This window comes from Pimephales promelas, chromosome 22 (genome assembly GCF_988280905.1).
Source record: "Pimephales promelas chromosome 22, fPimPro1.hap1.1, whole genome shotgun sequence".
In the NCBI taxonomy this organism is placed as follows: domain Eukaryota; kingdom Metazoa; phylum Chordata; class Actinopteri; order Cypriniformes; family Leuciscidae; genus Pimephales; species Pimephales promelas.
In genome coordinates, this window is record NC_142790.1 from 5,328,406 (window position 1) to 5,355,856 (window position 27,451).

General features: G+C 36.0%; 2 protein-coding genes across 2 annotated transcripts; both read right to left on the reverse strand.

Moving 5' to 3' along the window:
* Positions 1 to 749: 749 nt before the first annotated feature.
* Positions 750 to 9,422, reverse strand: cpb1 (carboxypeptidase B1 (tissue)). The gene is made up of 11 exons (XM_039666518.2): positions 9,250 to 9,422; positions 9,072 to 9,147; positions 8,084 to 8,208; positions 7,805 to 7,904; positions 7,605 to 7,706; positions 4,911 to 5,015; positions 4,721 to 4,831; positions 2,992 to 3,082; positions 2,678 to 2,880; positions 2,506 to 2,590; positions 750 to 1,077 (listed from the first exon to the last, which is right to left on the reverse strand). The coding sequence occupies exons 1-11, from the start codon at positions 9,312 to 9,314 to the stop codon at positions 890 to 892; spliced, it is 1,251 nt and encodes a 416-aa protein (XP_039522452.2). The 5' UTR covers positions 9,315 to 9,422; the 3' UTR covers positions 750 to 889.
* A 3,740-nt stretch (positions 9,423 to 13,162) lies between these two features.
* On the reverse strand, positions 13,163 to 26,026 carry agtr1b (angiotensin II receptor, type 1b). The gene is made up of 2 exons (XM_039666913.2): positions 25,935 to 26,026; positions 13,163 to 14,718 (listed from the first exon to the last, which is right to left on the reverse strand). Exon 2 carries the CDS (start codon positions 14,621 to 14,623, stop codon positions 13,544 to 13,546), a length of 1,080 nt encoding a protein of 359 aa, XP_039522847.2. The 5' UTR covers positions 14,624 to 14,718; positions 25,935 to 26,026; the 3' UTR covers positions 13,163 to 13,543.
* Positions 26,027 to 27,451: the final 1,425 nt, after the last annotated feature.

The following is a 27,451-nucleotide window of genomic DNA, read 5'->3' on the forward strand; positions in this document are numbered from 1 at the left end:
CATTCAGGTACTTTTTGCCTCTTTTATGAGTACTGTGAATTCAGACAATCTTCACATACTGTTTTTCACCTCTTATGTAGGAAGTATAATGTTTCGGGTGCAGCCCATGTGTTAAAATTGTGCCTTGGAAAATTGAATCAGTTCTCTCCTCAGTATTCAGTCTCAGAGTACGAAAGAGTGGTTACCTACATGTGATGTGTTTACTTCCAACTTTTCATTTCCATTTTATGCTGTGTATTAAATGATCAGTCACCATACTGTATAATACCTGGCATTACAGAAAAGTGTGGCATTGAATTGTTATGAGTGAAGCAAGATGACAGTATACTGTAGAAATGTTTAAATGTATTTGCATTATATAATAATATCAAACAAAGTTTCATTTATTTTAGATAAATTTAGCACAACCCAATTATTTGTATATAATAAAGGCACAAACACACATTTCAAGCAAAAAAAAAAAAAAAGCCCAAAAAGAAGTTTGTTAGGTTGCAAATTATAACACAATGTATGTATTTTGTTAAAAATTAAGACAAAATGTCTGTTGTTAGAGGATCAGCAGTTCTGAATTTTGAAACTTGAAACTTAAGGGGAACTGACTTCATACATGGTTATTTCTGCCAAAATATCAAGCCTTGTTTGTTTGCAAATGTTTATATATGTATACTATATAGCACCATGCAGTGTATATTTTGGATGGTATAAATTTATATATGGATGTACATATCATCTTATACTTTGTATTATATATTATTCAACAAACAGACGTTTTGAGATTTATTGCTTTACTGATCATGGTATTCTGAGATTTGCAATGATTTGATGTCAAAGAATGCATAGCCACATTCCAATCCTGTATTCACAAGGCTTTCTCCCAGACAGCTCCCTCTCAGTACAGGTTGTTGAGCACATGGCTAGCGATGTATTTGACAGCCAGCATGGTCTCCTCACAAGTGGGCTGGATCTGGGACTCGGGCAGCAGGAACCCGTAGCGTCCTTCGTCGCGCAGCTCAAAGGTGTATGAATACTTCACACCCAGGTCATAAGCCCAGTCATCAGAGCCACCAGCAGCTGGGTCTGCAGTGACAAAGCACGTGTTTAGGGAAGCACACGTTAGCAAAAATATGTAACACTTTATTTTGATGGTCCCTTTTGAACATTCTGTTCACTATAAGTAACTTTGCAACTACATCTCAACTAACTCTCTTTAAAGTGTAAGTAGACTGACTGCTTAATATCTGCTAACACTTGATTGTGATCTCCTCCAACAGACATTCTACTGACTATACGTAACTTTGCAACTACATGTTAACTTATTCTAACCCTAACCCTACCAGTCTACTAATACTCCACTAATACTCTAATGAGAGCTAGTACACATGTAAGTGCAACGTTACTTATAGTCAACATAATGTTTTAAAGGGACCATCAAAATAAAGTGAAAACCAAAAATCTGCTCACTACCTGCAAAATGGCTCCCGATCTGAAATAACGTTTTCTTTGTCAAACTGTATATGTAGTACACAGCACTCGCAGATTGTAGGCTACACCATGAGTACATTTTTATTTTAAAAAATTGAATTTACCATATAATGTATAGGAATAATAATATAAATATTTTTTTTATAAAACATTAAACAATATATAATAATTTAATATATTATTAATAGTTAATATTATAATATATGTTAAAAATTAATATAGCTTGTTCAAATATTTTTGTATATTTCTTGTGAGGTGACCTTGGGTGTTCTGAAAGGCGCCATGAAATAAAATGCATTATTATTATTATTATTATTATTATTATTATTATTATTATTATTAAATAGAGCACTATAGCTGGATGGTTTGATTTAATCTGAAATTAATGAACAGTTTAAGAACCACTGTTTAAAGTTATGAGGTTAATAATAATTAATATTAATAATATATTTAATTATATACGAGTGACTACAATATCTTTGAAAACACTGAAATTCCCTGTTACAAAACCTAATGAGCTGTTTATAGTTAGCTATAATATAGTTTATAGCTTGATTGCAAATTATTTCTCTCATATTTATGTGCTTTTTTATTTATTATGCTTAAAGCTTGTTATAGAGGGATGACATTTTAATAGGCCAAAAACACTAACACGTTAGCAGGCGATTTTGACAAGACAGACAAGTTTGTGGATCAACATATTTTGTTGATCGTCCTAACCATATCCCTACCCCTAATCATAACCCTACGCATGAGTTATCCCTAAACTCAGAGGGAAATAATAGTTGGTCACAGAATGTTTTCTCCAAAAGTCAATACGAAAATCCTAGCTTAGCATTGTTAGCTTAGCAACAAGCTAACATATTTTGGAATCAGCTGCGAATTGTGAGTTTCCTTTCAAGTTAGAAGATGCCTAGCCAAATGTACATTCGCATTATTTGTGTGAGATAGATGACTAGATGGAAGCAGGCAGCTCACTTCATAGGTTTGGATCAGAGCTTTTATCTTGGACTTTATACTCACAGATGGTCGTAGCACCAGGGCCGCTAGTGTATCTGGTTCCGTACAGGGCGCTCAAAGCTGAAATAGCTCCCTGAGAAACACTCAGCTACCAAGAAAGAAAAGGCTCAGTTAAGTTAAGGCTCAGGTCAGTCAAACAAATTCTCACATCATATGAATGTTTATGAACAGGTACCAGCTCTGAGTGGTCAGCAGCCAGGCCATATTGGTAGGAATAGGGGAAGAGGAGCAGCTGGGAATATGAGTGGACAGTCAGGTAGGCCTTGATGATAGACTTGTTGGTGCGGATAAAGTTGGCCAGATTCTTGGACTCAATCTCAGACTCTGGGCTGCTTCCACAGTAGGTTTCACTGCAAGGGTTGCTGGAAGCTCCAGTGGCTGGAACGTTAACGGCATACTTTGTGTAAGGAATAATTGACAATGTGGACTCTTGACTTCTAGTATACCCTTAGTTAATCGCAAAAGCTTTAATAGGAAGCATGTACTCACTGCACCATCCAGCATCAAAGTTTCTGTTGGGGTCAGTACCGATACAGCTGGAGCCACTGTTCCTGGATCGAGTCTTTCTCCACATCCTGTCCTATATGATAAAAAAAAAATTCACATCATTATTTTTTACTCTTCACTTTCACTCTCTTGTAGCGTGATCTCAACGCATTATGTTTATCGCACAATTTATACGCGGAAATTACTTTATACGTGCATATGATACGCAGTTTTCACGTGCATTTGACAACCCGGTCTCATCCCAAGACGTCATATAACTGACGTTTTGGGACGTCTTTTGACCATACGTCAATATTCGCCTTTTTAGGGCCCCCTTAAACGTCGGTAGATGAGGTTATGGAATCCTAACTCTACCCCAGACCTAAACCTAACCCTAAACCTAACCCGTCACCTAACTGACGTTAAAGGTAAAGCGTCAGTTGTATGACGGCCCGGGATCGCCATCTACCGACGTTTAAGGGGGCCCTAAAAAGGCGGATATTGACGTATGGTCAAAATACGCCCCAAGACGTCAGTTATATGACTTTTTGGGATGAGACTGTGTTACATTTGACACACACTTTATTGTGTGTAATACACAATACACCCCACACCAGTAATCCTAACCAAACGTATAATACACACCACAGCTAAACCTACACTAAACCTACCCATGCATATCCCTTTTGTGTTGGACAGGTAAGGGAATTAATTCAAAATGACTACTGTTAGTGTAATTTACATAAAACTCAAGAGATGATCATGTTTATTTCTAGATGAAAACTGTTTCTAACTTCATGTTTTGGCACTGAAAGTAGTAAAAACAGGAAGAACGGAAATGCTAACGCTGGCTAAAGAAAAACTGAAATACTTTTAAAGGGGTGATGAACTGAGAAATCTTTTGACATCTAAGAGGTCATTATATTATAAGAATATCCTGTAAGTTTCAGACCTGGAAACGTCCTTGTTAGTCCAATATAAGCTTTTATTGACACCAGCCTCAGGAAACGACTCGTTTTTCAAAGTGGGGAACTATGATGTCAAAGAAGAACCCACCCCCGCAGAAAAAGATCAACACCTACTTCAACATGGCCGGTTTAGCCCCGCCTACCAATTCGAGCTACCGAGCAATACAAAATATTGTGCAGCCAGCGCCTGGTTGTGGAAGAACACACAGCATAAGCTTCCTCTGGATTCCAATAGGACTGCATGGATACACTTTATTTTTAATAACGTTCCAGCTGATGAGGTAAAACCGTCTGTTCGCTTCATTTCACTGAGGATTGTTTTGTAAACAAGACTGGAACAGACCGATTAGTAAAGAACGGTGCTGTGCCGTCTATATTGGATCTGACAGGAATTGTGCAACACACGGACTCAGGGTCGAATCATTCCGGCTGCCATTTTACAACATTGGACGTTTTCAAAACAATTTCCCCCAAGTGCATCGACGGGTGAGTCGAAACTCATTATAATATGCAAAACTGTTATCCACTCACAGCAGTGGGCACTTACTACCAAGTGTTCAGTCGAGCGTTTTTCAGGTAGGCTCAAATGTTTTTGAATGCAAAAACCAAGCGAACGTCATAAGTTGACCTCAGACAACAATACAATAAAATTTAAAAAGCCAGTTCATGACTCAGTAACTTTTGTCTTGTATTGCCAGAGCATATATACATTTACTGCACAATATAAATAATATATTTTGGTAACACAAATGTTTTGAACCTACATTGGACCAGGTGTATTCATAGCCATCAACATTGAAGACAGGCAGAACAAAGAAGTCCATTGTATCGAGAAGGTTGGTCATCTCAGGATCACTTCCATAGGTGGACACAGCCTGACCATGAGTACAATTAAGTTTAGATTCACAGATCTCTAAAAGACATTCATTCAAAAACAAATGGTTTATCCTGTACCTCGTTTACGAACCACTGACAGAAAGCAGGAGTGATCCATTCTCTGGCGTGAAAGCCACAGTCCATGAAGACAGCTGGCTTAGCAGAGCCTGTGTTCTTTCCAATCTGGAAGATGTCAAGTGTTTTTATTGTTTAAACTAACCATATTTAGTATTGAGTTTAACAATGTTTTCATATTGTAATCAATGCAGGTAATCTCAAAATTGTCATATATCAGGTGCTCACTTGATCATACAGTTCCCTTGTGAAAAAGAAGTGCACCCCAACTGTAGAAAGTGCAAAGCTTTTTTGATGCATTGCCAGGTTCGTCACTTATTAGGGTCCCCTGGAAACATTTTCTTTGTGTTCTGTTCTATTTGCAGCGTGTTAATGCATGTATTTGCTTGAGTTGTGAGTATTTGGAGCACATGTGTGTTGTAAAACTGAAGAAGATGTTTTATTAATTTGTTAGTGTTTTTTTTTTTTCTATTTGCATGTGTTTTCTTCAGTTTCACACGTTGATCTCTCCCGGCCACCGTAATAAATACTTTTCAGGACATTCGGCAGTACACTTAAAAGGGATAGTTCACTTTGAAATAAATTTTTGGTATGTTTTAGCTTACCTCAAGGGCATCCAAGGTGTAGGTGTCTTTGTTTCCACAGTACTTTCAATTTTGATATTTTTAGGTCAAACCGTTCTTGTCTGTCAGGCAAATAATGCAGGTCTATGGTCACCACCTCAAAGAGCATGCTCAGAGAAGTTCAGATTAAACAAGATTTAATGACTCGTAAATGTAAGTACGAAGCGAGCAATTTGTTTTGAGAAAATTAACAGTACTTATATCGTTTTACTTCTTGTAACCACAGCCACGTCCAAGTGATCTGAGGGCGAGGGCGCTTTGGTCTGTGCAAGCGCCGGAAAGCGCCGGAAGTGATCTCTCGCCACTTTTACGTGTTTTACACAGAGATTTCAGAAGCGTTACCTTTCACAGTTAAGATCTAAACATATTTAGATGTACCGGAAATCACAATGGAAGACGATTTTAATATATCAACAGACAACGTTGAATTTTTTTACAACCGCGTCACAGATCACTTCCAGCGTCCTCACCAGTGTTGTGCAAGTTACTTCCAAACTGTAATACATTAGGTATTACTTGTTACTGTTATTTAAAAGTAATTCATTACCTTACAATATTACTGTCCCAGAATTGTAATGCGTTACATTACTCATGTATTACTTTTTAGTTACTTTCACCAAAATAACTAAGTAGAACTTAACTTTTGGACTGTAACGATATGCAATATGAAACCGAAATCGCGATTCGCCACACGACTCAGATCAACGAACCTACAGAATCGCGACACACCTCTTCCAACTCCAGCGTTATTCTCCTTACCGTCCAGATCCAATGCTACCTTATCTTTAAATTAGGCTATTAGTATTATTTGAAGTTAACATTATAAAATACGTAGACCTACACCACAAAACTAGTTGAGGATAAATTATTTAAAATTGGGGAAGTCCAGCATTATGGACATGATGACATTTGCAGTCAAAACTTTAAATAAAAATTCTCAGAAAATACATGTATTGAAACGTATATAGGCTACTTCCTTAAAGGACTCCAGACATTAGACAAATATCAGTCTATGTTTTATTTTTAGTATTAGGGAAAAGACACACATTCATGCGTGACAAAAAAATAGGAGGCAAAATCGATTTTTTGTAATTCTGTTAATTACACTGCGCAAATCGGATGAGGAAGGGTTGGCTCTCCAGTCTCCATAGAACCTAAAATATTCATTTTATTTTAGTTTTCGTGTTCGCATTTATGAGGAAAAAACAATGTTACAGACGCGACCGCTCTGAACTGGCACTAAAAGACTGCTTTAAAACTTTCACATAGTCTGTTGCCTTTAAGAAGTAAAAGCAGACAATACACTGTAATACAACTGTAATACAAGCCTCACTGAACATGTAACGAGTAAAATATTACTGAAAATTGATTAGTAATGCCTTACACTACTGCGTTACAGCAAAAAGTAATATGTTACTGTAATGTATTACTTTTGTAATGCGTTACTCCCAACACTGGTCCTCACCCTCAGATCACTTGGACATGGCTGTGGTTACAAGAGGTAAAAACAATATAAATACTGTTCGTTTTCTCACACAAACCGCTCGTTTCGTGTCTTAGGGCATCAATGTGTACTTACATTTACGAGTCATTAAATCATGTTTAATTTTGACTTCTTTGTGCATGCTCTTTGAGGTGGTGACCATAGACCTCCATTATATGACTGACAGGCAAGAACGGTTTGACCTAAAAATATAAAAATTTTAACTACTACGGAAATAAAGACACCTACTGTACATCTTGGATGCCATTGAGGTAAAATATACCAAAAATGTATTTCAAAGTGAACTATTTCTTTAACCATATGCATTAGAAGTTATTATGAAAATACCTATGTAAACTACAGATAAATATCTAAATCCTACTTTTTAAAAAACGCACTCTAAAGGTCAGCATTTGAACAACTACATTTAATATATTTATCATACATTTGCATGCACTTAATATGCAAACATTACTTTCAATTCACACGTATGTGTATTATTTGAAAGTATATTATTTCCATAATAAGAATTTTAGGAGTACTACTTTTACACAAGGGAGTTTTGTAAAGTGATATACAGTAGGACTTTACCGTAAGAAGATGCATGGGGCGTCCCTCGTAAGTGTTCCCGATCACCTGCGTGCTGATCAGGTTAGAATTGGCAGCGCTGATGGAGACCACCCAGTCATTAATCTGAAGGTGAGTTAAAAAAACAAACAAACAAATTACACACCTGGAAAGGAGAAAAAGAAAAAGTTTAAGGGGAATTATGAGTGAACTGGCACACATACCGTCGCCCAGTTGTTGTACTTTGTGTAGTCATGGGCTTTCGTCGCCCTCTTGTTGTCCATCTGACCCTCCACAGCCTCCTGAAGATCTTCAAACATGACCCTGCAAAAACCACCAGCTAATAAATCCCAAGAATATCAAAAAAGGGGAAATTCACCTTGTCTTTCTGTGAAGATTAGTACTTTTGGAGTACCATGTCATTGTATGCCGTATGAAGATGTGTTGTTTGTTTCAAAGTCTAAGGCGACTTACAGTACTGTACGAGTTTGTCAAATACTTACTTAGCTTCCATGCCACTCTGCTGTAAAATGGTGAAGACCATGTCAAGCTGGGCTGCAGGAACATGAATGTCAACCTTCATGCCAACGGTCACAAGGTCAGGACTGTCAGGCTTCCAGAAATCCACCTGAGGGTGCAGCATGTACACTTACTCAAACTGTGGATGTGCAACCATGTGCCTTGACGAAATCCCAATAGAATACTTCAAAATCAATAGATTTGTATAGTCTGTAGATCTCAAAATTCCTCAAGCCATGAACCGCTTTATTTTTTTAATGGTTGCGCTTTAATTCAATGGTCCACTTTAGGCATTCTACAAGTAACTTTGCAACTACTGTACATGTAAACTACCAGTCAGTATATTAGTATACTGTTGGGTTAGGGTTCATGTTTGTAGAATAAGTTAACATGTTGTTGCAAATTTACTTGTAGTCACTAGAATGCATGTTAGGGGACCATCAAAATAAAGTGTTAGCAGATATTAAGCAGATAGTCTACTGATACTCTAATGAGAGTTTCTTTTGATTAGTAGAATGTCTAAAGTGGACTATCGAAATAAAGCGTTACCAAAAATCCCTGTAATTTTCTTATTTTTTTCTTTATAGTTTTATATCTAATGTTTGACAAGTGGAGTTATTTCTAAATGACCTTCATCAATGGAAAAAAAATGCTATTATACTTGTATCTTGAGGTATATTAATTGCATAGAGAGATTTACTGTATTAGAAGATGCTGTAACATTACATTCAATTTGTGTTACTGTTATTGTAATTATATTATTCAACTATAAGTAACAAAAATTCACTTAGATGTTATGCTTGCTGATAGTGCCACCTGGTGGCTAAGGTTGGTCCCACATGGAAATGTTTTTAAAAACAAAAAGGTCAAATTTGTTTTTTTTTTTTTTAATTTTGCTGTTCAGGGCTTCTGTGCAAAATATGAATACATGAAATAAAAGAAACAAAATCTAAATTAGAGTTTACATTTTACCTTGACGTTTTGTCCCATTTCCATGATGGTTGTCACTTGTTCATCATTTGCAGGTGTCAGGCGGATGACTTTATCGCTAGAGAAGTGTGGAGAGAGATATGCTTTACCATATTGGATATTAGCTCCACATAGTGTAATCATTTTTTGGTTCACCAGAGAAAAGTGTTTAAGAATTTACCCCACAAATCTGGTTGGCTCACAGAGAGCGACAGCCACCAATCCCAAGAGCAAAAGGATCTTCATTTTGCCTGTGTGTTTTTTGCTGCGCACACAGATCTCTTTTTATAATGTCAGGCCATCAAGGACCGCCCAATACTGACCTCCAGAATGCCTTAATATGTATCAATTATTAGTCACCTGTTACACATGCTGTTCAAGATATTTTTAGCTATATATGATTTGAGGTGACAACAGCTTCAAATAAAGTACACCTCTTTCAATCATTAACCTGTTAAAAGATTGTCGCCTAAATGTTCACGAAGAGAAGAAAACCTTTGGAGAACATCGTTCTGAAAAATAATAATATTCATTTTATTTAACTGTTCCCAAACACAAATGTACTGCTGTTTGAATGTGAAGATGAGTACAAAATTGTCCATGGAACGTGCATATGAAAAAATAGAGAGGGAAATATACAAAACATTATTGTAAAAATGTTACTACATAAAAAAAAAAGGATATTGCCAAATCTGAAACAAGTTTCACATGTTCAGTGTGTATGCTTTTCACATTATCTCTTAGAATTAGTAAATACTTTACAACAGTAATCAACTGATTTTCTTATCCACAAAAAAAAGTGTAGAAACCTTATAGTTGCAGTAAAGAACTATAGTCCCAATATATTAGGTTATTTTGTCACACTTTATATTAGGGTCCCATTCTCACTATTAACTACAACCTTTGCCTCAGTAAACTCCTAATTACTTCTTATTAATAGTTAGTAAGGTTGTTAAGTTAGGTTAACACAATTAAGGAATGTATTGTCATACAGTATAAGGCATTAATATGTGGATTATAAGCATTAGTAAACAGCCAATAATATGTGAGAATTTTTTTTTTAATTAACCAATCAAAATCACAGATAAGTTTCCAGAGAAAAATCGCTAGCCTAAATCCCCTTGTGGCATCTTTCATCAGAAAGCTTGTTGACTTCGATTGGCAAAATTATTGAAATAAACCGACGACAACAATACAAAAAGTTTTTACGGTTTGATTTTTATAAGGCTTGTTCTGCTTTTAAGCGTGTTTAAATTTTTAGCTATGTCACAAAGACATAAGATGAATTCAAACACATTTGTAAAATGTAATTTTTAAAGTTAATGTTAAACAATGAAACAGTTAAACAGCGTATTTTAATGACAAAAATTCTTGAGAACTCGTGGATTTCATTGTATGAATTTTTGGGGGTAAAAAAAGGTTACAGTGCTGTAGTGTTTTTGTTAGTTAATCATCAGTTAATCAGCTGTTAATTTCATTAATTGGTTTGACTTTTTGTCTGGTTGTTTTGTTTTGTGTGTATTTTGCGTTTTGTGTTAAATAAAACTTGACTGCTGCGAATGAAGTTTGACTTAAATGAAGCTTAACTTAAATCATAAAAAAATCTAATAATGTAATAGGAAATCAATTCTAATACTGTAAATAAAAATACAGTAATTGTACTCATGAATACAATATACAGTATTATTCCTGTAAATTAAAATATGGTACTTGTACTATAAATGAAAAACAAATCATACAGTTCTCATACTGTAAAATATTAATACAGTATACATTTGTATTACTGTAAATAAAATTACAATACTGACACTGTAAACACTTTTACAGTAAGTTACTTGCATCCAGCAGTAAGTTACTGTAAAATTTACAGCAAATGTTTTACAGTTTGCAGGGTTAACATTTAACATTTGAGAGAAGAAAAAACAAAAAAACAAAACTTTAGTCAAGCTAGACGGTTATCTTAATATAATAGCCATGACATTGAGTAATCAACAAACTAATAATCATATGATTTGCTAGGTCTAAATTTGGTTTATCTGTAACAGAGAATGAATTTGCAAATATGTAGAACGAATCATATTAGAGGTAAATTATGATGATGATGATGATGATGAGTAATATGTCATGTTAACTTTGCTATATAAGAATGTTGTATTATTTTTGCTGGTGGGAGTCGGTGATTGACACGAGGTCTCCGGACAGGAATAAAAGCATATTCAAAAGCACATTCAAAGCATATTCAAATAAAGCATATTCAAAGGGTTGAAGTCTGTTTGATTATTGCAGCGCAGAAAGTTAAACACTAGACATCTTACTTTGATTATCAATAATGTTTAATACACAGATAGCCGTTGATTATTTCTTATGTACAATATTGTGTTCAAATTGTAATGCAATTGTTATGAATCAGGTGAAGTGATATAAATCACTTGTGAATTACAGCAAATTAATTTGGTATATGAATTACATGTGAAACATGTCCATACACAATAAGTGTATTGTATCAAATAATAAATTGAAATGGTAGTATATCGTAATTAAAGACAATTAAGTACATCTTGGTTTAAGTAAAAAAACATAGACCAGTAACCAAGATAATTATGTATTATATGTTATCACCTTTACTTTTTGTTTGCAATATGCAATACATTTTATATTATTTATTTAGTTAGTTATCTTAAATTAGTGATTTATGTGGTCTGTTGTGAAAATAAATGATTACAGAATTGTTCTTTTTTTTTTTGCATGAGCACAAATGAAACATTATTCATAATGTGGTCATGTCATGCATATGATATGTTAAAGTTTCCATATCACTCAAAGAGAAAAAGTGAAAAAAGTCATCAATTACTCAACTTTCCCAAAAGTGAAAAAAGTCATCAATTACTCAGCTTCATGTTGTTCATGTTAATCTTCGAAACACAAATATAGAAATAATAAAGAGTGAATAAGAGTATCTGTTCATCATGTAAAGTGGTCCAGTCACTTCATAAAATTTGGACTAATCCAATCGATTCATGTAGATACATTTTACTCTCTCTTTATGAACTTTAAGCGTTAAATAGATAGTTGTGTAGCTGTCAATGGAGGGAAATAAATCTCTCAGATTTCATTAAAAATATCTTTATTTGTCTGTGCTGCATGGGGTGTGAATTCCTTATTGCAATGTTTTTTGGATGTAAGTGATGGTTCAGCTCAAACAATAAAGATATTCAAAGGTACTCGAATAATGTTGAAAATGTTAAAAAGCTTCCATGTCACCATGGTAACAACAAACACAATCTCAAATTCATTTTGAGCAGCACTTCTTTAGTCATATGACAATCGGTATTACCCTGAAGAGAGAGTTCAAAGAATACGTAGAGAACATGTCTCACACAACATAAAGTTAAGTTATATAGTATATATTAATATCATAATATTTCAGTGTATACTCAAAATCCAATTTAATTGAATTATTTTAATCGATGCATTCATACCTTGTTGATGCTAGAGGTCAGAGGAGAATGGGCCGACTGATTCAAGCTGATAGAAGAGCAACTTTGACTGAAATAACCACTCGTTACAACCGAGGTATGCAGCAAAGCATTTGTGAAGCCACAACACGCACAACCTTGAGGAGGATGGGCTACAACAGCAGAAGACCCCACCGGGTACCACTCATCTACACTACAAATAGGAAAAAGAGCTCACCAAAATTGGACAGTTGAAGACTGATGAGTCTCGATTTCTCTTGAGACATTCAGAGTCAGAATTTGGTATAAACAGAATGAGAACATGGATCCATCATGCCTTGTTACCACTGTGCAGGCTGGTAGTGGTGGTGTAATGGTGTGGGGGGTGTTTTCTTGGCACACTGTAGGCCCCTTAGTGCCAATTGGGCATTGTTTAAATGCCACGGCCTACCTGAGCATTGTTTCTGGCCATGTCCATCCCTTTATGGCCACCATGTCCCCTTCCTCTGATGGCTACTTCCAGCAGGATAATGCACCATGTCACAAAGCTGGAATAATTTCAAATTAGTTTCTTGAACATGACTATACATATATGTATACAGTATATCATAGCCTACAAGTTTCAAAAGAAATGACATCAAAGTATATTTATTAAGTTTGTCATAAATACACTTACAGTACATTCAAAAGCACACTTTAACATCAGAATTTTACTTAATAACATGCAATTAACTGTACAAAAAGATAAAATTCAGTTTGCACTGTAGTATATTCTTCTAAAATATACCACACTGTATATCTGTAAATTGTATTCTAGTATGCTAACGTGTATTTAATTTTAACATCAGGATAAAACATCTTTGTGAAATGTCTAAAGGCACAGACATTTGAGCTCTATTATTCTAAGTTCTGAGAACTGTTACTGATACAGTAACATAACTAACTAGCATTGTGCTTTGGTAGTACCTTAAAATCCCCAAAACACAGACAAATACAACATTTTAGCTATGCTTTTTCCATTTAAGATGTCTTAACAGTGGGTGTTGAATCATTCTTGTTGCTTTTCGGATTGAGCTGTCCAGAGGTACATTGGGAATGGACATTCATCTTTGAGCTAATGCTAAAGTGACTGCTAGTTTGTCCAGACCCACAGCCTAGCAACCTCAGTAGGTTCTTGCGAAAGTTCTGTCCAACAAAGCTATAAAGAATGGGGTTTACACAACTGTTTAAATAGGAGATGCAGATGGTAAATGGCATGGCTGTGTCAATAACATCCAGTGTTTGGCAGTTTTCCACCACGCCAAGCATGGCCAGCAGCTCCATGAAGTGGAAAGCTTGGTGAGGAGCCCAGCAAACAAAGAACGCTAGCACAGTAGCGGCTATCATCCGCAATGTTTCGTCCTCCCGAGAGCGAACGCTTTTCCTCAACACACCCCTGGAATCCAGTAGTGCGCGACCAATCAGGCAATAGCAGGTGATTATGACGAGGAACGGCACAAGAAAACCTAGAACGCTTTTTAGCACGCTAAGGGTAACTAAGAAGTGTATCTGCTCGCTGTGGTGCCACACAGCGCACAAAGTCGAGTTCCCATAGTCATACACACTCCTGCTTAGCGCTGTAGGTGCACTGAGCAGCAAGGCAAACAGCCATATGAGTACACACGTGAGGTTAGCGTAGAGAAGCGTGCGCCGGCGTCTGGAGCGCACCGGATGTACGATAGCAAGATAGCGGTCAATGCTAAGAGCGGTGAGGAAGAATATGCTAGTGTAGATGTTGAAGATGACCAGTCCTGCGCTTGCCTTGCACAGAAAGGTGCCGAACGGCCAGTGGTAACCCGTGGCTGTGAAAGTGGCCCACAATGGCAGCGTAATGAGGAAGGTAAGGTCTGAAATAGCTAGATTGAGCACAAAGACGTTCGCTACTGTTGTTAGCTTCATGTAGCGGTAGATGACAGCCACCACCATGCTATTACCAATGACCCCTATGACAAAATTGAATCCATAGACGACGGGAATGAAGGTGAAGATGAAGCCGTGTCTTCCAGACATACTGCAGTTGACGTGGAAGCTCTCACTCATTCCTGAGGTTTGGTTCTCCATTTTTCGGTCCACTGTTTTTGCTTATGTTTCAACGAATGCGTTCCGTTACGCACAGGGTATGTCTTGAGTGTGTCTTGGCAAATGCCTCCTGACTCCTATAAAAGAGGGAGCAACAAAAACTGTCAGAGGAAGAGGCATCGTTAGCACAGCCACAGGCCGTAAACATCGGCCATGAAAGAGCTCCTGCTACGCCCCCTTATTAAGCTCTGTACATTAAATCTGTTTTCTCTGATCATGCTACTTCTGCTATCAGAAACAGATGCTGACTAAGCATTCAACATTTGAAACAACACTGATCTGACAACCTGGAATACCTTTAAAACGCTCTCTTAGTTAATGAGTGGTGACACTGATGTTGTAATGCGTTTATCAGATGGTTCTCAGTCATGGAAACATAATAAAAGTTCAGGCCATCCATCCATCCATCCATCCATCCATCATCAATCTGTCCGTCCATCCGTCCGTCTGTCTATCTATCTATCTATTGTACTATCAATCTATCGTACTATCCATCATTATATCCATCATCCTATCATTCTAACTATTGCTATATTTGCCCTTAGATCTGTCGTACCATCCACCCATCCATCCATTTGTTCATCTATCCATCATCTATCTATCATTCTATCTTTCGTACTAACTTTCTATCATTCTGTCTATCATTATATTTGCTGTTAAATCTTTCATACTATCTATTGTACTATCCATCAAAGTATCCATCCTATCGTTCTAACTATTGCTATATTTGCCCTTAGATCTGTCGTACCATCCATCCATCCATCCATCTATTTACTGTATCTATCGTTTTATCTTCCGTACTACCTAACTTTCTATCATTCTCTTTATCATTCTATTTGCCGTTATATCTCTCGTACCATCCATCCATCCATTCATCCATCCATCCACCCATCCATCCATCCACCCACACACCCACCCACCCATCCATCCATCCATCCATCCATCCATCCATCCATCCATCCATCAATCATCCATCCATCCATCCATCCATCAATCATCCATCCACCCATCCATGCATCCATGGATCCATCCATCCATACATCCATCCATCCATCCACCCACCCACCCACCCACCCATCCACCCACCCACCCACCCACCCATCAATCAATCATCCATCCACCCACCCACCCAACCAACCAACCAACCAACCATCTATCCATCCATCCATGGATCCATCCATCCATACATCCACCCACCCACCCATCCATCCATCCATCAATCATCCACCCACCCACTCACCTATCCATCCATCCATCCATCGGACTATAAACATTTGTTCTAATATTCAAAGTTTGTCTTGACAACCTCCACTTTCATGCTTAAATGGTACAGTCATATGAATGTCTTTCAAATTCAATTTATTTTAATTTCTGTACATTCACATTTGAAATGCAAATTCAGAAACTGTCAATTTGATTTTCATTAAATTCTGAATGGTGCAGAGACCTTCAAGGCTGTATTACTATACATTTAGAGACATTAATTTACATTTTAGTGAAACTGCTTTTTCCATTTTCTCAGAATTGTTGTTGTTGTTTTTTTTTCTTGACTATCACTCAGTAGACTGGGTCAAGATGCGAAAATACATTATGTCAAATGTTAGGAATATATACTGGAAAATGAAAACTTCACAATAGTGAATGAATTGAGATTTAAACTTAATTTTCTCTTTTGTATTCTGGAGTTGACAAAGTAACCACATTCTTTTGTATTATGATGGTGGTTGTATAATAAAGCCACATATGTGTTACAAGTCTCTGTGCTCAATGCAGTGAACATGCTTTTCTAACTACAGCATTCATTGATGGAGGAGATAGAAAGAGAGAGAGGGAGAGAAAAGTGTTTTAGAGCATTGTCGAGTTGTTATGTTCCACACACACAGTGCTGAAAGGATCTCAGCATGAGAATTTCTAATCAGCACACACCTAAATAAACAGGTCACAGGGGTCTAGGCTGTGGAAAGTGCCTGTGAGAAAACCAAACCTGTTTGCTCTTAAAAAAAAAAAAGAAATGAGTGTGCTTCTACCAGGATAGAATCAAAAGCCAGCGCTTTAATATTAAAATGCTTTCTACATCACAAATGTAATGTAGTCCTCAGTTGGCCACAAGGGGGCGTACTAAAGTGCTTTTCAGTATGGTTTCAAATGCAATCTTGCAGCAAAAATCTGAATTTAGTAAAGTATGCACTTTCATTGATTTAAACCCCACAGGATTGATTTCATTTCGGATCACAATGAACAGTTCTGATTGCAGTTCAAAATCAGGAACTAAACTGGAATTAAATCAATTCTGAAAGAATCATCACTCTGCATGCATCCATTCAATTCTTCATTCACACACCTCACATTTTAGAGTTTCATTTATATGTCAAATGAACTTGGGTTTCTTTGGTTTCACAGGCAAGACATTTTAAAAAGCGTGCATTCTTCTGTAAAAGCACCAGCCATATCAGTTACAGATGTGGTGTTCATTGCTAAAGAAAGAGCAAAACGTCGGGGTGCCAAGGGTTACAGGATAATGAAATATCACCCCTGCATTTCTTCTCCTCAGGCCCACGAGATGCAATAAAGCAGTTCTGCACGTCACCATTTGATTTAGCCCTTTTTTGTTGTTTAAATGAGTGTAACAGTAGGTGGCTGTTAGTTGACTGTACAGGGGACGCATGAACTAAATGTGCAAGACTAACCAACTTTAAGTTGTGCATGTGTTGTGTTCTCATGCTGCTTCTCAATGAAATACCCACAGCAAATATGTCTGTAAAGACAAGAGCAAGCTAACTACTCTTAAGTTAGATAATAATTACTCTTAATTGTTCCTCCCAGACAGCATGCACAGTACAGCAAATGGAAACTTTAAATGGAGACCGTAAAAAAGGCAGAGATTACTTTTACATTAGTTTGCCAAATGACATTAAATATGCCATTTACTTTGAAGTGCTCTGAAGAGCCTGTGTTTTCCCCATTGTACTGTACAGTTGCTACATTATGTATTTGAACATAGAGATTTTATTTTTTTTTCAAGCATGTACGTATCCCTATTGTAATTGTTAGAATTTCCAAGGATCCGCATTCTCCTTTAAAAGTGATCGGGCAGACCAAACCGTAAGTCGGAGAGACTTGAAACTTGTGGGATGATGGTCCAGTACCCAGTGTTGTAGTCGAGACCACCTCACTCGAGTCCGAGTCGACACCGAGACCAGAGAGAGTCGAGTCCGAGTCAAGACCGAGTCCATAGAGATTCGAGTCCGAGTCGAGTCTGAGACCAGAGACGGTCGAGTCTGAGTCGAGACCGAGACCAGTGAGGGTTGATTACCTAATTTACTTTTATTTACTTAGAGAAATCCTTTTTTTTTTTTTTTTTTTACTGAATTTACTTAGAGTTTAAAAAATATGATCAGTTTAGGGTAAAAAGGCCACATAGTAGGTGGTGTTAAAAGTAATTTTATTACAATTTGTCATGCGCAGTTGCGCACTAGAAAATCACCAATCACTGGGCGTGTCAATCAATTTAAAGAAATATTTTATTAACATACATTAATAATCATGAAAAATATTTTTAATTGAACTCGAGTGGACTCGGGAATAATTCCGAGTCCTAAAAAAAAATGTTCGAGTACGAGTCAATTCCGAGTCCAAATGGACACGAGTCCATGACAAGACCAAGACCATTAAAATATGGTCTCGAGACCGAGTCCGAGTCTCGAGTACTACAACACTGCCAGTACCCACCCCATCTACGTCACCAAAGCTCGCCCCAATGGGCTCTATGCACGGCGTTATTTCCGGTGAAGGATTAAGGATGCTCGATAACTTCCGCCGATCGTAGAGTCCAATGCAATACCGAGAATTTATATTGAATTTTATACTCCATGGTTATACTAATGAAACGTTAGTCACAAAAACAGATAAAACAGACACCCCTCATTGTGTTTATGCTTCTTTTTAAAATTATATTAAATAAACATAACTATATATAAAATTACATCTAAACGTATGTACGTTTCGTTTCAAAGACGGGAGGACAGTAAATATTGAAGACTCTGCCATAATCCCGTTTTCTGCGGTTTTCCTCCGCTTTAATCTACACAACCGGAAATGGACGAGCATCCTTACGTCAAATGCGGAATTTATGCGTGCATATAGCCCATTGGCCTGATGGTGGCGCCACAGCTACAGCGATCAGTACGACATGGCTCATAACTCCTATCAAGTGTCTTTTATCGTTGGAATCGAAGACAAACTTTGCATACAAGTTCTAGATTTTTGCCTGATTGGAACAAAAACCGATACCGTATTTACAAATGTACATTTATTTCGTAAGTAATGTAAAGGCTACAACAAATCCATTAATATATTTACGGACATATTGCTTGAGACTGATACAATTATAATTAAACTTTATTTGGAGTACTTCTTTGTTGCACAATGCACATTTCTTAATATTAAGCCGTGTTTGAAATACATTTTAGTAGCCTCTCTGGAGTCTGATTGTCAATCAAAAAAGTTGAAATTTCGATTGACGTCCTTTACTAAAATGTCTATCCCCCCTGAACAGAGTGAGATATTTTCACTAAACATTCAGTGCAGGGCTCGGTTGAATGTGGTTGCGTGAAAAAAGGACAACTGGCCACTTGGTGAGGCCATTTCCCTTATGAATAGCTGATTTAGCACTATTTGGATTATTTTATTATTTTTTGATTGTTTTAGACACGCTTTTTGTAGCTATATGTTTGTGTGTGAGTTTGTGTGTAACTGATGGCCATATAAAATTCCTGTGTATCTGCTGATGCATTTGGCCAATAAAGTGATTCTTGATCAAATAAAATTAAAACAGGAAAGCAGCTAGGCTATAGCAACGCAACAGTCAGTGTGATTGACTTGAAAATTGGCATGCAGTGTCTTTGTCCACAGTGCTTAGATTGTCCACGAGGACATAACTTGAAAAACACTGCCACCGTCGGTCAAAGAACGTGGGTGGATTTCAGCGTCAGCGTGTAACAGTCACTCTTAACCTTTTTGGCAGGTTGAATTTTATATAATATACATTTTTCAATTGTAGTCTTGTAAACAGACATCTGAAATAATAAACTAAGTGCAATCTAGTTTTGTCAAAAATAATGTTTTGGTTTTTTTTCAACACTGAAATATCTGAAACTCTTCTGCAGAATAGATAGAGGATACAAGCTGCACATTCTTGTATCCTCTAATCGCTATCTTAAAGCCCTTGAAGCCTTAAAATTGCTGCTGTACATACATACAAGTCTCACAAATGAGTTAGTTTGAATATCTGTCAGCTGTTAAATTTAAGTACACAATTAAATAATACCAATTTAGGACAACAAATTACCAAGAAATGCTTCATTTTGTTGAGTTTGTGGTGTAAAAAGGTCGCATTTAGCAATTAAAGAAAGACACTTTAGCAAAACCTCGTCAGGTCAAAGTGTCTGATTATTTTTTGGTCTCAAATTGATATAAATTTTACCGGTAGTCCACTACGTGATGAATGTTTGGGTATAATATGTCACAGTTTACTTTATTTTGCTATCCTCCAAACTTACGTGTGTGTGTGTGTGTCCAAGGCCTAGAGGAAATTCCTCCTTTGAATTTATTTAAACGATTATTGCAGTGTGAAATGAATGAATCATATTGCTGTTTTACTTAATTTATTGATTTATTATGAATATTTTGCTTTGATTGTCTAGAATTCCTCATGTGTGTTATATGTTTGCTTGTAATGTTTAGTATGGCCATCTTGGCCAGGACTCCTTGGAAGAAGAGATTTATTTTAATCTCAATGGGACCTTCCTAGAAAAATAAAGGATCACGTTCTTATTTAATCTAGGTGTGTCCATGATGGGCGCATAACATAACGGAAATAAGTTACACAAGGGCAGTCTTTAGTCTTACACAAGAATACTCAATAGTGGATCATAACAAAATATCTACACTCAGTTTAATCAGAAGTGTAGTGTGAGCACCACCATCTGGTAGAGTGTTAGACTGGCCACTAAAATCATCACTGATCTAGTTAAAGATTTACTTAGTCTGCTCTTCTCTCACTTTGGAGAGGTAGAGTACCATGAGGAAATTTACCTCACCAGCACAAGTGTGGCCACTAAAAAAACAATTATCTCTCCTTACCCGCTGGGACAGCAGAGATGGGCCTTATATATTTCTGTTGACTGGGCTTTTAACGCAAACGGCTGTTCGAATTAGGCCTAACAGCAGATGGAATGACACGGACATCTGTCGGACATTTTGTTTAGCAGAGCACAATAAAAGCCCAATGCAGTAATTTAGCTTCTGTTGTCGTGTTTAAGTTCTCATCAGATAGATGCAAGCTGCCACCATGGGAGTTGTGGACAACAAATATATTAGCCAGCCTTAAGACTGCAGTTCACTAAAACATTAGCTTTGTCTGAGCTCAAGAGATGTTAATGTTTTTAACAACAAGATTTTACACAATCCCTCCGTTCCAAAAGAATTGCATGCAGAGGGAGCGTTTGAATGCATCGTGTGTTCCCGAGGCTGTTCTGAAAGGAAGAAAGCATAAATTTGCTGCCAGATTTAAAGGTGGAATCACATGTATCATTTGTGGAGGAGGAAATCTCAAAATGTACTTGTGAACCCTTGTGAAAAAGAAGCGCACTTGTAGTGTAATCTTAAAAGTATATATATATATATATATATAAATACCTGTACCTCTAGATTAATTAAAAGGCCACTTTGGTGTACTTAAAGAGAGCAGCACTTTTATGACTGATTCTTAAAAAGTGCACTTTGTGAGGTCAACTTAAAAGTTTTAAGTACATGTTAAATCATCATTTTAATAAACTTGTATCATGCTTTAAAAGTATTTGGTGTGTTACTAACATATTAAAGCACATGTACTTTGTCATAATTTGACCTGAAGTGTGTTATTTGAAATTATATTTAAAGTTAAGATATTTTAAATGTACTAAATTGCAACTTAATTAATTACAAATGTGTAATTACATTCTTATTTTTACCATGAATACTTGACAGCGTCGTCTGCTGTTCACTTTAACCATATTTCAAAGATAAATAGAAGCAATTATGAAATTACATATAAATATGTTCTAAAATTAATTACTTTTAATTTTATTGAAATTATAATACATTTTCATGTAATTGTAATTGACAAGTGCTTGATTTTATGAAAACATTAATTTCAGTTTGCGCTTAAGTGTATTATTTTTAAGTATATTATTTCTGCAATTAGTACTCTTTTTAAAAGTATGTCAAAGGAAATCTTAATACTAAAGTTTCAAAGTAAATAAGTGTAACAAATATAGAGTATTTATCAATATCAGTATTTGTGTCTGTTACCAAAGGCTGCAACCAAAATCACAGACTTATAATGACTATATAGGAAAATAACATGTGACCAAGTATGTCTGAATTCTCAGTAGAAGTACCCAGATTACCTATACTATTTCTGGCAAAATTCTGAAGTGTGCATATAGGAAATTTTGCACGGGAAAGGATTTGTGAACAGCACTAAAGCGATGCAACTGATGGTAAATGGTAAATGTAGTAGTCAGTAGATTCATGCTATATAGATAGAACATACTTTATTTTTAGCAATCTCAAAGTGAGTACTCACTCAAAATAACCTACTCAAGAGATTATACCATTTCAGATGCAGCCGAAATAGGTTCAGTTGGCGGCCATCTTGGAAATGCCCCCCTGTGAGCAATTTCCAGTCATGCAAGTAAATATACAAGAAGCAATGTGACAGGATTGTAAATGAGCCAGTCTCCAGCTCTCATTAAAGTGAATGAGTTCAGGTCACGTTGTTGCTGTCCAATTGCACTTAAAAATGGCTCTGGTCCTATTTTTAGCTTAGCAACATTAGCTTAGCAACATGCTAACATATACCATTATACTGCATGCTTTTATTATTCGCAGTGAACACTAGTGTATATTCACCTGATCTATTTTTTTGTTTATTGTTTCAGTAGAGCAACATAATCTAGATCCTGTCTGTCAGGTATTGCAGACAGTCATTTTGTTGTACAAACAACATTTTATTCCACTGTATATGTGTACATGACTGGAATGGAAAGAAAGAAATTGACAATGGTATGTCTTCATTTAAAAAAGCAAGGTAAATGTGTGTGTTAATGACTGTCTTCTTAAATGAGCCATACTGTATGTGCAGAATGATGGGAACAATGCACCAGACTAAAAGTGCTATGACTGTCATAACAGGCTTTTGCTAAAATAACTTCATTTTTTAACCATCACACCTATATAAATTTCCAAAGGAATCAACCAGTGTGACTTTTTCTTATAACTCAACACAGTCTTGCTGATGTTAAATATACAAAATGACTCCATATAATTCATAATTTCTTGCTGTCAATATTAAATCAGCAGATGTATACATTTGCAAAAGAATGTGAATATGAGTGGTGTTTGCTCCATAGCATCTACTTATGGAAGCTTGTTTCCGGCACTGAATAATAAAAAAAAATTATAATAATAATTGCGACTTTTCATGCATGAAGTCAGAATTGTGAGAAATAAAGTCGCAATTGTGAGAAAAAAAGACATAATTGAGACTTTTTTTTTCTCACAATTACGAGTTTACATCTCACAATTCTGACTTTATAACACATAATTGTGAGTTTATATCTCAAAATTCGGACATCTTTTTTCAGAATTGTGAGATATAAACTTGCAATTGCGAGTTATCAGGCCAATTCTGTAAGAGAAAAAAAGACAAAATTTTTTACCCCTCAGAATAGTTTATATCTCACAAGCAATTTCTACTTTATATCACGTAATTCTGACTTTTTATCACGTAATTCTGACTTTATATCACAGAATTCTGACTTTATACCTTGCAAATATGACTTTATAACACGCAATTGCGACTATTTCACACAATTCTGACTATATCTCGCAATTCTAACTTTATCTCGCAATTCTGACTTTATATCTCGCAATTATGACTTTATATCACGCAATTTTGACTTTATATCATGCAATTCTGACTTTATTCTCACAATTGCGACTTTATATCACGCATTCTGACTTAATATCTCGCAATTCTGACTTTATATCACGCAATTCTGACCTTATATCTCGCACTTCTGACCTTATATCTTGCTATTCTGACTTTATATTTCACAATTGTGACTTTATATCTTAATTCTGACTTTATATCTTGCAATTCTGACTTTATATCTTCCAATTCTGACTTTATATTTCGCAATTCTGACCTTATATCTCGCACTTCTGACCTTATATCTTTGCTATTCTGACTTTATATTTCACAATTGCGACTTTATATCACAAAATTCTGACTTTATCTCTTGTAAATCTGACTTTATTTCTCGCAAATCTGACTTTATAACACGCAATTGCGACTTTATTTCACACAATTCTGACTTTATATAATGCAATTCTGACTTATCACGCAATTCTGACTTTATATTTCTTAATTCTGACCTTATATCTTGCTATTCTGACTTTATATCACGCAATTGCGACTTTATATCTCACAATTCTGACTTTATATCTCGCAATTCTGACTTTATATCTCGCAATTCTGACTTTGTATCTCGCAATTCTGACTTTATATGTCGCAATTCTGATTTTGTATCTCGCAATTCTGACTTTATATCTCGCAATTCTGACTTTATTTCTTGCAAATCTGACTTTATATCACGCAATTCTGACTTTATATCTCGCAATTCTGACTTTATATCTCGCAATTCTGACTTTATATCTCGCAATTCTGACTTTATATCTCGCAATTTTGACTTTATATCTCGCAATTCTGACTATATATCTTGCAATTCTGACTTTATATCACGCAATTCTGACTTTATTTCTCACAATACTGACTTTATATCTCGCAATTCTGACTTTATATCTCGCAATTCTGACTTTATATCTCGCAATTCTGACTTTATATCTCGCAATTTTGACTTTATATCTCGCAATTCTGACTATATATCTTGCAATTCTGACTTTATATCACGCAATTCTGACTTTATATCTCACAATACTGACTTTATATCTCGCAATTCTGACTTTATATCTCGCAATTCTGACTTTATATCTCGCAATTCTGACTTTATATCTCGCAATTCTGACTTTATATCTCGCAATTCTGACTTTATATCACGCAATTCTGACTTTATATCTTGCAATTCTGACTTTATATCTCGCAATTCTGACCTTATATCTTGCTATTATGACTTTATATCACGCAATTGCGACTTTATATATCACAATTCTGACTTTATATCTCTTTATATCTCACAATTCTGACTTTATATCACGCAATTCTTACTTTATATATCGCAATTCTGACTTTATATCACGCAATTCTGACTTTATATCTCGCAATTGTGACTTTATATTGCGAAATTCTGACTATATCTCACAATTCTGACTTTATATCACGCAATTCTGACTTTATATCTTGCAATTCTGACTTTATATCTCACAATTCTGTCTTTATATCATGCAATTCTGACTTTATAACACGCAATTCTGACTTTATAACACACAATTGCAGCTTCATATCATGCAATTCTGAGTTTATATGTCGCATATCTGAGAAATAAAGTCAGAATTGCGAGATGTAAATTCGCAATTGTGAGAAAAAAAAGTCAGAACTGTGAAATAAAAAGTCGCAATAACCTTTTTTTATTTTTCATTAAGTGGCAGAAACAAGCTTCCATATCTACTGGATGGTTGCCATTCTCAGAAGTTTTTGTGCTTTGCTATGGTGTTACTATGTTCTGGGTGGTTTGGTTTCTAAGGTGTTGCTAATCTGTTTCTAAGGTGTTTCAGGTTGTTTCCTTAGCGGTTGCTAACTGGCCCGAGTCAAAGGGTCCAACCTCAGGTCATATTATCATTCAACAGGGGAAAAACACGACCACAAATAACAGCACACTTCTCTTCAACAAGCTGCAAAGTTCAAGGTATCATTTATGTACCTGTATGTTGCAGAAGGAAATCAGGCACTTCCATTTTAATATTTTTAACCAATGTATATATTTTAAAGTTAAGGGCAAACTCTAAAATACAAGCACTAATAATGATAGTGATTATTGCTTTATCATTACAAATATACATGATTCAAAATACTGCATATGATTTCATATCAGCTGCATGTTTGTAAATTTCTGTTTTCAGTTTATTATCCAAACTCATTCTCAATAAACATGGTTAGCCTATAGTGCATTTGGCTTGTTCAAATACATATTAAACAGTATTCTATTTATATAGAAATCAGAAAGTGTCCTACCTGATGAAGTGAATAAGAACTGCAGACCAGTGTACTGAACAAGACTAGTCAGCCTGACACTTACTCACACATCAGCATGTGCAAACACAATCCACCTCCCATTGATGAAAACATGTCTCTATTTCCACAGTATGTGCTTGTTAAGACCACTACCCCCAGCATACACCCACTCCACATCAACGCTCCTCCTATCTGAGTGGTCAGTTATTTCACTCCATCCTCCCATGCCATGAACCATGCAAAGGCAAATCATCACTACTCTAATTGGCCTTCCCCAAAGATATATTAAGAGCACTGTCTCCAACGTCAGACATCGGAGATGAAGAGGAAATTAGTTGTCTCCTGTTCCTCTTAAATCCTCCATGATTAAATGTGACTTTTACATTCCACTTTGCTATCAGTCAAATACAAATATGTGTGAGGACAAACATAAGTCACTGGTTGAGTCGCACACCGCTTGACGTACTCAGTGTACGAACTGGAGGAGTTGCTGCTCAGACGTCTGACATCTGAGACTAAGAAGGGTAGGAAAGCAAAACAAAGTAGGGTAGCAGAGGTCTGGATGAGTAGGTTGGAGCCGGCAGCGCATATGAGAAAGAACACGGAGAACTTGTTTTTGAGAAAGCTTTATGGACTGGTCTGTGAGGTCAGGTCACCTGATCCGTTTCTGCAATCGGCAGATGTTCTTTCATGCTAGTTCAAATTCAGTTTACCTCCATGTTTGCATGACCAATAGGGTTATAAAGCTCTGGGTCCTCTGATTTATGTTCAGTGAACCCAAAACATAACCAATTATTTTTTTTAGACGGTTCTCTGGAGTTTCTCGTGTGACTCTTCTGAAGTTTTTGCATTAGTAGATTGGGTTATTACATTTGTAGTTTGAGAATATTCTAAGACTATTCTTATTTTATAATTACAGCAGTTTGTTCTCCATACCTTAGGGTGAAAGGAATAAAGCATAAAGAAAATAAGCATTCTCTGTAGAGAAGTAAGAACGCTTCCCCCCAAAAAAATCCTCATTTACTCTCTCTTATGTTGTTCCAAAACAAATAAGACTTTCGTTCATATTTTAAACATAAATGAAGCGATTTATAATATTAGGTGTTAGAACTTTTTTGTTGCATTTTCACAATTGTTTTCACTTGTTGCACCATTTGCATTTGGTGTTTGTTCAGGTTTTAAACAGGGTGCATTTGTGGAGAACTTTTGAAGTATGAACTTTAATGAAACAATATAGGAACATTTTGAAAATGGAAAATTGTAATCCTTTTTTTTTTAAATTCATCAAGTACGACGCGATTTTCACTCTTGTGCATTGTTCGTTCCTCATTGGGAAGCGCTTATTCACAAACATCCAGGTTTGAGCAGATTCCCTCTGTACCTCTGGTTGGTTTCATATGGATTCATTTCACATTTCAAGCTTTCTATATATATATTTTTATCGTAAGATTCGGTTCATTTTTGTGACGCACTCCAGAACGGAAAAAGAGAGGGCAGAAAGCGCATCCTATTCTATT